Source organism: Camelina sativa, chromosome 6, assembly GCF_000633955.1.
Source record: "Camelina sativa cultivar DH55 chromosome 6, Cs, whole genome shotgun sequence".
Taxonomy (NCBI): Eukaryota; Viridiplantae; Streptophyta; class Magnoliopsida; order Brassicales; family Brassicaceae; genus Camelina; species Camelina sativa.
In genome coordinates, this window is record NC_025690.1 from 11,951,246 (window position 1) to 11,962,574 (window position 11,329).

The 11,329-nt window shown below is 38.6% G+C and overlaps 3 protein-coding genes across 4 annotated transcripts; all 3 read left to right on the top strand.

Annotated features, from left to right (window-relative positions):
* On the top strand, nt 1,029-4,758 carry LOC104790989 (U-box domain-containing protein 39-like). 2 transcript variants are annotated; one of them, XM_010516790.1, is made up of 2 exons: nt 1,029-1,873; nt 3,621-4,758. In XM_010516790.1, the coding sequence occupies exons 1-2, from the start codon at nt 1,198-1,200 to the stop codon at nt 4,550-4,552; spliced, it is 1,608 nt and encodes a 535-aa protein (XP_010515092.1). In that variant the 5' UTR covers nt 1,029-1,197; the 3' UTR covers nt 4,553-4,758. The 2 variants fall into 2 exon arrangements, with proteins under 2 accessions (XP_010515092.1, XP_010515091.1); XM_010516789.1 differs by lacking the exon at nt 3,621-4,758 and having other exon boundaries at nt 1,029-3,011.
* Nucleotides 7,481-9,297, top strand: LOC104790990 (putative DNA glycosylase At3g47830). The gene is made up of 4 exons (XM_019246733.1): nt 7,481-7,943; nt 8,405-8,605; nt 8,724-8,780; nt 8,874-9,297. Exons 1-4 carry the CDS (start codon nt 7,554-7,556, stop codon nt 9,057-9,059), a joined length of 834 nt encoding a protein of 277 aa, XP_019102278.1. The 5' UTR covers nt 7,481-7,553; the 3' UTR covers nt 9,060-9,297.
* Nucleotides 9,379-10,776, top strand: LOC104790992 (succinate dehydrogenase subunit 7A, mitochondrial-like). Its single transcript, XM_010516791.2, has 4 exons — nt 9,379-9,511; nt 9,597-9,665; nt 9,962-10,064; nt 10,478-10,776. The coding sequence occupies exons 1-4, from the start codon at nt 9,455-9,457 to the stop codon at nt 10,546-10,548; spliced, it is 300 nt and encodes a 99-aa protein (XP_010515093.1). The 5' UTR covers nt 9,379-9,454; the 3' UTR covers nt 10,549-10,776.

An 11,329-nucleotide genomic window follows, 5' to 3' on the forward strand; every position in this document is an offset into this window, starting at 1 on the left:
ATGTTACATATTGTAAGGACCTAATCCAAAATTTGGAACACTAAAAAAAATGGCAATATCTGTCCAAGATATATATCTTCGAAGAGTATATCTTGTTGGCCATGGCAGCTACTTTGTTGGTGAAGTCTCTTGATTTAAACATGTTATTATTAACATATAGATGTGCCTTGTTTATTGCTCAAACTGATATAAGAGAGACAAATTATAATCAATCGTTATATACCGTGGTCCGTGGAAAGGAGGTCGAAGATGGTCTCCACGTCCAAATCTCTATTTAATTTCTTTGCTTTGTGAATCGTGATTGCTTTCTTCTTCGGGTATTGGTTTCGTTCTCTATTCCCTCTTGTGTTTAAATGATTTCTCTCAGAGACGACGACAAACTAAAGCTTATAAATCATTTTATTTTCATTAATAATATAGTCAACACAATGGAACCATGAGAAGAAAAAAAATCTCTAATTCAATACCTTTTCTTATCCAACGGGGTAGAGAACTTGTAAACACGCCTTGAACTGTCGATCACCTCATCATGATGCTGCGCATGAATCAATTCAATTTGTTTATATTCGTCAACGACAATTTACTTATATCTTACAATCATTCTGACTTACTAAAACACAAATTGCACATAATCTATAGAGTTTTATATTTCCTCCCCCTCCGTAATCCTTATTTTTTTTGTCCACTACAAGATTTATTCAATGGTCTACAATTTTATTGTGGAAACTAAAAACTGTGAATGTCATCTAGAAATGTAACGACACAGATGGTCATTATCAGATTTTCAAATTTGTTTAATCAAGCCACAGAAAAAAAAAACTGTTTAGATAAAATAGTTATGACATCAGTTATTGAAATTATTATCGAAAATCATAAAATAACTTTGATTTTGTAGATAATTAGTAGTAGTATTGTATAAAAGAAATCCGAATATCCTATATTATTTTTATACGACAAAAAATCCAATCATTATCACTTTATCGTCATCATTAAATATACTAACTACTGTAAGTTTTATTAGTAAGAGAAAAAAACGAGTAATTATAAGAGAGTCTGGTTAGTAGTATCAACGAGAGAATCTTTTGGACTCGATCAAAAATCTCAAAACGTTGAAGTCAAAAATCTCTTACATAACTTCTCAGATTCGTTTAGTTTCGTTGTTTTTTTTCGCTTCTTCAAGTTGTGTCTCGATCCAAAATGGGCGAGACCGGTAGACACAAATGGTTCTCTTTTCACCACCACCGTTCAGCCTCCGCCACATCTATGCCTCAGCAAAACAACAACCCTGGCGAAACCCCAACGGAGTTCCTCTGTCCCATCACCGGGTTTTTAATGTCGGATCCCGTAGTCGTCGCTTCGGGTCAAACCTTCGAGCGTGTCTCCGTCCAAGTTTGCCGTAACCTCGGGTTTGCTCCGAAGCTTCACGACGGTACTCAACCCGATTTATCAACCGTAATCCCAAACCTCGCCATGAGATCAACGATTCTCAGCTACTGCGATAGAAACAAAATGGACCACCCTCGTCCTCCTGATTACGCTTACGTCGAAGGTGTTGTTCGTACCCGTATGGATACGGTTTCGGGTTCGGGTCCGGGTCATCGGATCTCTAAATCGGAAATTTTACCACCGCTGGCTTCGAATTCGAATTCGGATTATGATTCTGTGATGGGAGCGATTCGATCTCGTTCAAGAAACGCAGTATCTTCAAGCAATTCTCTTCCATTTCACCAAACCCGACCCGTTAATCACTCGACGACCCGGAATCCTACCTCGTTTTCTTCATCGGATTACTCATCGTTTCCTCCGATGTCACCGGAAGAAGAAGAGATCTACAACAAATTAAGCAGTGTAGACACGATCGATCACGAGCAAGGTCTGATTCAGCTAAGGAAGACGACGAGATCAAACGAGAGCACGAGAATCTCGCTCTGTACTGATCGGATCCTCTCGTTACTCCGATCTTTGATAGTTTCACGGTACAACGTCGTGCAGACGAACGCCGCCGCGTCGTTGGTCAACCTCTCGTTGGAGAAACCTAACAAATTGAAAATCGTACGGTCAGGGTTCGTTCCTTTGCTGATCGATGTTTTGAAATCGGGATCGACGGAGGCGCAAGAGCATGTGATCGGTGCTTTGTTTAGTTTAGCTGTTGAGGAAGAGAACAAGATGGTGATTGGAGTTCTCGGTGCGGTTGAGCCGCTTCTTCACGCGCTTCGATCGTCGGAGAGTGAGAGAGCGCGTCAGGATGCTGCGCTCGCGCTTTATCATCTGTCGTTGATTCCGAATAACCGGAATAGGTTGGTTAAAGCCGGTGCGGTGCCGGTTATGTTGTCTATGATCAGAAACGGTGAATCGGCGAGTAGGATACTTTTGTTGCTATGTAACATAGCGGCTTGTCCGGAAGGGAAAGGAGCTATGCTTGACGGGAATGCGGTGGCGATATTGGTCGGGAAACTGCGAGAAAGTGGTGGGGGAGGAGTTGAGGCAGAGGTGGCGGCGGCGCGTGAGAATTGCGTGGGGGCTTTGTTGACGTTGAGTGTTGGGAATATGAGGTTTAGAGGATTGGCGAGTGAGGTGGGATTGGAGGAGGTTTTGACGGAGATTGTGGAAAGCGAGAGCGGAAGCGGGAGGTTGAAGGAGAAGGCGGCGAAGATTCTGCAGACAATGAGAGGCGGAGATAGGGAGTTTGGTGAAGGTGCGGAGGCGCGTGAGTGGAACAAGATGTTGGAAGCGAGTGGGCTAAGCCGGTCTCAGTTTCAACAAGGAGGGCAAAAAGGGGGTTTCGCTTATTCGTCTCAATTTTAGCTCTATATTATTTATTTTATTTTATTTTCTTGTTGGTAAAAAGTAAAAACAATTTCTCAAAGTTTCTTTTTGTTTTTTTTTTCACTCTTTGTAATGTTTTTTTTTCTTTTTCTAGTGACTATAATTTTGGGAGTGAATTTGTATTTTTAGTCTTCTTTGACTTGTCTTTTCTAATGAATCGACAAAAATTTACAATGTTTGTATTAGAGTTACTCGTGTTTCATGGGTGACTTGTGTGAGGTCGTTGACAAACAAAAAGTCCTCTCAAGAAGGGGGGTGGTGTGTATATTGTCAATTATGTGTCCCATCTCAAAACTATGTACATATATATTATTTTTTTGGGAAAAATCTCAAAACTATTTATTTATCTGTAAAAAAAAATGAAGTGTTTATTGATATTAGAAAAAAAATGTAAAATGTAAGATTTGGAACGAAGATTTAGTTGTTGGTCATAGAATTATATGGTCAACGTTACAAGTTAGAATAATCTACAATCGTTCATTTGTTTTCCCTGAAGTCATGTGATCCAGTCACCACCATGCGATTCGTCATGCGAACACGTCATACCGACACAAACCATACATTCCCTATTTATATAATTATATGTTTACGAGAATAGCTGAGCTTGTGATACATTCTATTCTACACCTAAATGCTAAAAGGATAAAATTGAAAAGAAAAGAAAATGTTATAAAAATTGGAAACCATGGTGCATGATGTACAAGTTTCTATCGACCAATCTTGAATGATTAACTTAAACCATTCATGACTTCTTTTTATAAACCTTTCTATTGATGGTGNCGATCACGAGCAAGGTCTGATTCAGCTAAGGAAGACGACGAGATCAAACGAGAGCACGAGAATCTCGCTCTGTACTGATCGGATCCTCTCGTTACTCCGATCTTTGATAGTTTCACGGTACAACGTCGTGCAGACGAACGCCGCCGCGTCGTTGGTCAACCTCTCGTTGGAGAAACCTAACAAATTGAAAATCGTACGGTCAGGGTTCGTTCCTTTGCTGATCGATGTTTTGAAATCGGGATCGACGGAGGCGCAAGAGCATGTGATCGGTGCTTTGTTTAGTTTAGCTGTTGAGGAAGAGAACAAGATGGTGATTGGAGTTCTCGGTGCGGTTGAGCCGCTTCTTCACGCGCTTCGATCGTCGGAGAGTGAGAGAGCGCGTCAGGATGCTGCGCTCGCGCTTTATCATCTGTCGTTGATTCCGAATAACCGGAATAGGTTGGTTAAAGCCGGTGCGGTGCCGGTTATGTTGTCTATGATCAGAAACGGTGAATCGGCGAGTAGGATACTTTTGTTGCTATGTAACATAGCGGCTTGTCCGGAAGGGAAAGGAGCTATGCTTGACGGGAATGCGGTGGCGATATTGGTCGGGAAACTGCGAGAAAGTGGTGGGGGAGGAGTTGAGGCAGAGGTGGCGGCGGCGCGTGAGAATTGCGTGGGGGCTTTGTTGACGTTGAGTGTTGGGAATATGAGGTTTAGAGGATTGGCGAGTGAGGTGGGATTGGAGGAGGTTTTGACGGAGATTGTGGAAAGCGAGAGCGGAAGCGGGAGGTTGAAGGAGAAGGCGGCGAAGATTCTGCAGACAATGAGAGGCGGAGATAGGGAGTTTGGTGAAGGTGCGGAGGCGCGTGAGTGGAACAAGATGTTGGAAGCGAGTGGGCTAAGCCGGTCTCAGTTTCAACAAGGAGGGCAAAAAGGGGGTTTCGCTTATTCGTCTCAATTTTAGCTCTATATTATTTATTTTATTTTATTTTCTTGTTGGTAAAAAGTAAAAACAATTTCTCAAAGTTTCTTTTTGTTTTTTTTTTCACTCTTTGTAATGTTTTTTTTTCTTTTTCTAGTGACTATAATTTTGGGAGTGAATTTGTATTTTTAGTCTTCTTTGACTTGTCTTTTCTAATGAATCGACAAAAATTTACAATGTTTGTATTAGAGTTACTCGTGTTTCATGGGTGACTTGTGTGAGGTCGTTGACAAACAAAAAGTCCTCTCAAGAAGGGGGGTGGTGTGTATATTGTCAATTATGTGTCCCATCTCAAAACTATGTACATATATATTATTTTTTTGGGAAAAATCTCAAAACTATTTATTTATCTGTAAAAAAAAATGAAGTGTTTATTGATATTAGAAAAAAAATGTAAAATGTAAGATTTGGAACGAAGATTTAGTTGTTGGTCATAGAATTATATGGTCAACGTTACAAGTTAGAATAATCTACAATCGTTCATTTGTTTTCCCTGAAGTCATGTGATCCAGTCACCACCATGCGATTCGTCATGCGAACACGTCATACCGACACAAACCATACATTCCCTATTTATATAATTATATGTTTACGAGAATAGCTGAGCTTGTGATACATTCTATTCTACACCTAAATGCTAAAAGGATAAAATTGAAAAGAAAAGAAAATGTTATAAAAATTGGAAACCATGGTGCATGATGTACAAGTTTCTATCGACCAATCTTGAATGATTAACTTAAACCATTCATGACTTCTTTTTATAAACCTTTCTATTGATGGTGTAACACGTTATTGAGCATCGCTATCATTGTCATTGATATGGAGATGTGTATACCTATTACCTAATGTACTAAGAGAACCAAAGATCACAACTAAACTATCATCACAGGATATATGGATAATTTAAATTTGACTTGCGGTCTTCTTATTTTGAGGAAATCTTTTGGTTCAGAACTCTGTGCTAAGAAATATTATTGTATGTTTGTTGCTTGCAAGTTGCAACCTTTGTAAACTTTACTTATCTGTACCTATTTTGTCTCTAGCCCAAAAAAAGAAGAAGAAAAAAACTAAAGAAAATCAATTGCATTTGTTTCTGTTGTTTTTACTTTTTAGTAGTCTTGGGAGAATTAACTAAACCGAAAATACTAAAGTGAAACTGAATCAAAAAAACAAACCAAGATTAGAAAATACCTGAAAGGATCCTAAAGATCAAAATCAAAAAAATTGGAATCGAACCAAAATATTTCGTACCAAGAAATACCCGACAAAAATATTATAAATAATTGAAAATACTCTAAACATTAAAAATATCCAAAAAAAAAAACAATCCATTAACCTATATCATTTGGACCAAACTCGAACCATTTTTCTCGCATAAACCTACATTTACCATTTTTCTCGCATAAACCTACATTTTGGTAAAAAAAACTGCTCTCGCCAAAGGCGATTTCTCCAACGTTTCAATTACCAACAAACTTCTCTGTTTAACCATTAATTACAGCCGACTTCGGTTCTTCCGGTGTCGGTCGATTTTCCATCTGTAGTCTTTTCACTTTTATATAGATTTAGTTAGTTTATAATGGCATCTCTTTGGTTACAAGGATCGACACTTCCTCGACATCTGAAAAGGTTCTTTGAATCTTTGTTCATGATAGTTCCCACTCCGACAAAGAACATTTTTTCTACCAAGTTCTAGTGTCGTGCATATAAACCATCTTTTCTAAAGATGGTTACATGGATTGAATTGAAGATCACTTTATGTATTCAAGGACAATGTCTACTTGCAGTTTTGTTTATCTTTCTCGTAATGACGGTTGTGATGGTGATTGCACAAGTCGTTTGGCCTGATCATATTCAGAGTCTATTGGACCTGATTTGGATTCAAGTGGTTTTAGCCGTTAGCCAAATACAACCAAGTTCGGAGAGAGAATATATGTCTCGTCACCGGTGGATCCGAATCAACCGTTGTGTTCCTATCTCCGGCCATTTCGCCAAGAATTTTTCGGTCTGTTTGGTTGTGTGTTTGGTCATACTAACACATGATGTTAGTTATGCGATTGTTCCTAGGCGTCAATATGATCTATTGTGGGCATCTCGAAGACAAATACAAATCCTTTTGGATTTGATCTGTACTCATCGACCAGCACGTAAACCACCATGGAAGCAATTTGTTGAGGAGGAGTTAAAGGCCAATAGGAGAATCAGAAGATTGTTTATATCATATCCACACAAATGGGTTTTAAGTGCAACCAAGATCAATGACATCTCTTTATACAGGAGAGTTTCGACCAATTGGAAAGTTTTGCGATGTAACAGATGAATCGTTGTCTATGATTTTCAAATGCGTTACTGGTATTTCATCAGTAAAAAAAAAATGATTCCCAAACAAGAAAATCACACCAAATTGACGGAAATGATGAAGACGATGAAATTTTTATCTAAGAAAGTGGAGCTTACTGCTGCCTCCCGTAGGTTGATGAGAAATAAAAAGGAATATCGAAAATTCGAGTGGCTGAAACTGAAGCAGCTACTTTCGAAGCAAATCCCAAGTTTGTCTATGAAAAGCAGATCTAATTTTGCTTTATCATTTTCGTTAGAAAAAACCTTTTGTTGTATTTGTAATCTTGATAATATTATGTATTCTGATTCATATTAATAAAGTTATTAAGGCGTTAAAAAAAAGCCTACATTTTGGTGTGATTTTGGTTTGGATGATGTAGGTTTCCACCGCCTACAATCAAACCATAAATTCTAGAATGAACCGGAAACAAATGTAATCAAAACCAAACTAACCCAAAGACCGGAATGAACCGGAATATAATAAATATGCATGATATTTTAGGAAACCGGAAGTAATTTTTACACAACATTCAGGTAAACCGACCCAATTTCCACTACGCTTGTGGATTAAATTAAGCGCAGAACAAAAGAAAAGAGTAAACCGATCCGATTTTTACACCGGTCGGTAAAAGTTTCATTCGAGATGAGCAAAGCCCAGAAGAGGAAACGCTTAAACCAAAACGACGGCGAATCGAAAACTCCGACCAATAAATCCACCGTCGACGGCGACAATCCTTACCCCGCACTTCTCAGACCTACCGCCGAAGAATGCCGAGACGTGAGAGATGCTTTGTTGTCTCTCCATGGGTTCCCTCCCGAGTTCGCCAGTTACCGCCGTAAGAGACTCCGATCACTCTCCGCCGTCGATGATCGCGGTACACAATGTACGGTGAAACCTGAGCCATTGGATGAAGCGGAGGAAGAGAGCGTGCTTGATGGTCTGGTTAAAATTCTTCTCTCCCAGAATACAACTGAGAGCAATTCACTAAGGGCTTTCGCTTCGCTCAAAGCTGCGTTCCCGAAATGGGAAGATGTAAGTTCTCTTAACATAAGGTTTTGGGAATTCAAAGTTATATGTTTGTGAAGTTTTGTGATTTTGTGATGTTGATATAGTTATGAGTTTGGTGTAAGCTCTAAATCTAATCTTGGATAAATGCATATACATAGTTTAGGGTTGTGAAGTTTTATGATGTTGATATAGTTATGAGTTTAGGCTAATCTCTATTCTTGGATCAATGCATATACATAGTTTAGGTTTGTGAAGTGTTATGATTTTGATATAGTTATGAGTTTAGGTTAAGCTCTAACTTGGATCAATGCTATACATGGACAGATTTAGTCACTCTTCTTTTTATATTTCCTTTGTTCAGTTGAAGTATGTTATTGGAAAAATTGAGGAATCTTTGATTAAATGTTTTGAGAAAGTGAATACTGACATTGTTTAATGGTAAAGATATGTGTTGATCTTGATACTTCTTTGTGCCTCCATTGTAGGTTTTGGCTGCTGAGTCAAAATCAATAGAGAATGCTATACGATGTGGAGGATTGGCCCCGAAAAAGGCTGTGTGTATCAAGAACATATTGAACCGTTTGCAGAACGAAAAAGGCGCATTGTGCTTGGAGTATCTGCGTAGTTTATCAGTAGATGAAGTGAAAACTGAGCTCTCTCAGTTTAAAGGAGTAGGACCAAAAACGGTAAAAGCCCCCTCTATTCGAAAGAAACATTTTTAAGAACCTTCTTATTCTGAGAGCCACCGTTACTCACATAGTCACTTTTGGAAACTGACATGGGAGGTGTATTGATGATTGACAGGTCTCTTGTGTTCTGATGTTCAATCTCCAGCAAAATGATTTCCCAGTAGACACCCATGTGAGTGTTTCTCGTAATCCTTGGTGGTTTGGTATTGTGTTTTTCTGTGGATCAAGCGGATAGAAAATGAGATACAAAACCGACTGAAACCAGGTGTTTGAGATCGCAAAGGCGTTAGGTTGGGTCCCGAAAACAGCAGACAGGAACAAAACCTACGTTCATCTCAACCGCATGATCCCTGATGAGCTCAAGTTTGATCTGAACTGTCTGTTATATACACATGGTAAGCTCTGCAGCAATTGCAAGAAGAATGTTGCTAAGCCAAAAAGCAAAAGCTAAAGCTAAAGTGGCATCTTCTAGTCCTGATGATTGCCCTCTTGTGGGTTTCACTGATTTAGTCTAGATAACCAGACTTGAACTCGTTTGTTTCAGTTTGCTTCGGTGTTATGATTTTCTTAGTTTTGTGTATATACGACACACTCGAGCGCATTCGTTTTGCATCAAATAGCAGATTCGTGACATTACAAGGAAAGAAGTCTACAAGAATTGTATATACAATATAACTTTGGGGTCAAAATGAAATTTATTCTTAAACATGGGGTAAAAGTAAAAAACGCAAAATTACAAATTTAAGTCTTATATTATTATTTACGAGGAGCTTCTTCATCCGTCTTTGTTAATTTTGGTACCCCCAATCGTCTTCGTACTGCTGAAATCTTTGCTCCTCATCGGAAATGGCGTTTCTACTCAACAACACTTTGATTTCATCTCATCTCCGATCTTCTTCCCAGGTTTTGTTTTTTGAATCGAATCGAATCTGATTAACGGATATGGTGTTCAATTCTTTTGATTTACGACGGGATCTTTTTTTTGCAGAAGACGGATGGTGCTTTGGCTCAATCTCGTCGCGGATTCCATGTGGAGCTAGGTGCTCGCGAGAAATCTGTAAGTATCTTTACATTTATCTCTGTTCTGAGGTTAGGGATCACGGAATCGATTTGGTCAGATTAAATTGTTTAGAAAAGGAGCAATGATTCATTTTGAAGTTTGGTTTTGGAAGGATCTTTGTATGTCAAATTGGTAATTGAAGAAGGTAGTGTAATTGTTCTGTAAGTCTCGGTGTGCAAGCGTGTAATCTGAAATTAGTGAGGCAAAGAGGGATAGGGCTCCTGTAACATTTGTTTTCTTGATTGTTTCAGTGAGATTCCTGTTTTTTTCTTTCATGGTTGTATTTGTTGCAGCTCTTGGCTGAGGATGCCTCTTTGAGGAGATTCAAGTCGCATAAGAAAGGAGTGCACAGATTGAAGAGGATTGGAGATGTGCTCACAGTTATTGTTATTGCCGGTATGGAATGCTATTTTCATTAAGAGATTTACTGCTTTTTCTGCTAAAGCTGCAGTTGGAAGTATCCTTGGTTTGCTTCCCATCGTATTCTCTTTTTAGTAGTGGACGGAATAGTATGTAATATAGTAGCTGGGAATTGCATAGTCAGCCAATGGAATCTCCATTGAATTAATGTTATTTTATCCTCAGATTAGATCTGAACAGCACTTAGTAGACTACTTTGTGTATCTTATATAGTTAGGGGTACATATCGATGGCATAGTATTGTGAGTGTTGAGTTGAATTGTTATTGCATCCTCAGTTTTGATATGAACAGCAATTAGTGGAGTAGTGTGTGTAGCTCATACAATCAGGGGTTGATGTCGATGACATAGTGCTGAGTTGAATAGCCTTTTGATGTGTGCTTGTTTCAGGATGTTGCTATGAGATCTATGCGAGAGCAGTGATGAGAAAGGATCAGGCTGCTGCAGGAGGAAGCTCATGAGTTTCTTTATCTCCCTTTTTTAACAATCTCAAAAATTCATCTTGTTACTCTTGTTTGGCTTACGTAATAAGTGAAATAACGAAAAGGATTTCGTAATCGTCTTATGGAGAAACCTTGTATTTTTGTTTTCCAGAAACCCAAATCGCTTTACATGAATCATAAAAGTCAGACTCGAGCGTATCACGTGAGCTCATAGATTATTGCAATCCAAATTGAAATTCTGTCGATGCTGTAACACTGAAGCATTCTCTGTGCTCTTCTTCTCTTGTATTGTAGAGGCAGGCATGATTGATGGTTCATAGTATTGTGTTGTAGAGTTTAACTGATACTGAGAAACTAAAGTAGAATTTTGACACAATATTGAAATGTATAGTTTTCATATGCTACCTATCTTGCTTTTGTTCAATTCTTCGTCCTCCAGGTTCATGTTCTTCTGCTGTCATCAAGCCAGTTTCTGGATTCGCAGTTTCTATATTACCTTAACAATTTATCAGTAGTTTAGACTTTAGAGGAACTATTGTACGAAAAGTTGGTTCTTTTTATATTATGGAACTTCTGGAATCACATTACAAATTCAGTGATGGTATTAACCAAAAAAATTCATTTATTTTATTGCTCCTATAATCGAAACAAAGATATAGTAATTGTATGAAAAGAAACAACACGCACAACAAAGGTTCAAGGAAGCATCTGCTGTTTGAAAGATAGATAGCAACTGACTTTGGATCATTCGGGTTGTTCTTCAGATTGCTCTAACTCCAGCTTCTGCAAGGAAAAGAAA

What these genes read in the sequence shown, in the direction of transcription:
- LOC104790989 (XM_010516790.1), top strand. Translation starts at nt 1,198, where the DNA reads ATGGGCGAGACCGGTAGACACAAATGGTTCTCTTTTCACCACCACCGT. An exon ending in CACGATCGATCACGAGCAAG is followed by an intron (nt 1,874 to 3,620) that starts GTCTGATTCAGC and finishes ATCACGAGCAAG; the next exon opens with GTCTGATTCAGCTAAGGAAG.
- LOC104790990 (XM_019246733.1), top strand. Translation starts at nt 7,554, where the DNA reads ATGAGCAAAGCCCAGAAGAGGAAACGCTTAAACCAAAACGACGGCGAA. An exon ending in AAGGAGTAGGACCAAAAACG is followed by an intron (nt 8,606 to 8,723) that starts GTAAAAGCCCCC and finishes GATGATTGACAG; the next exon opens with GTCTCTTGTGTTCTGATGTT. An exon ending in ATTTCCCAGTAGACACCCAT is followed by an intron (nt 8,781 to 8,873) that starts GTGAGTGTTTCT and finishes GACTGAAACCAG; the next exon opens with GTGTTTGAGATCGCAAAGGC.
- LOC104790992 (XM_010516791.2), top strand. Translation starts at nt 9,455, where the DNA reads ATGGCGTTTCTACTCAACAACACTTTGATTTCATCTCATCTCCGATCT. An exon ending in ATCTCCGATCTTCTTCCCAG is followed by an intron (nt 9,512 to 9,596) that starts GTTTTGTTTTTT and finishes TTTTTTTTGCAG; the next exon opens with AAGACGGATGGTGCTTTGGC. An exon ending in CACAGTTATTGTTATTGCCG is followed by an intron (nt 10,065 to 10,477) that starts GTATGGAATGCT and finishes TGCTTGTTTCAG; the next exon opens with GATGTTGCTATGAGATCTAT.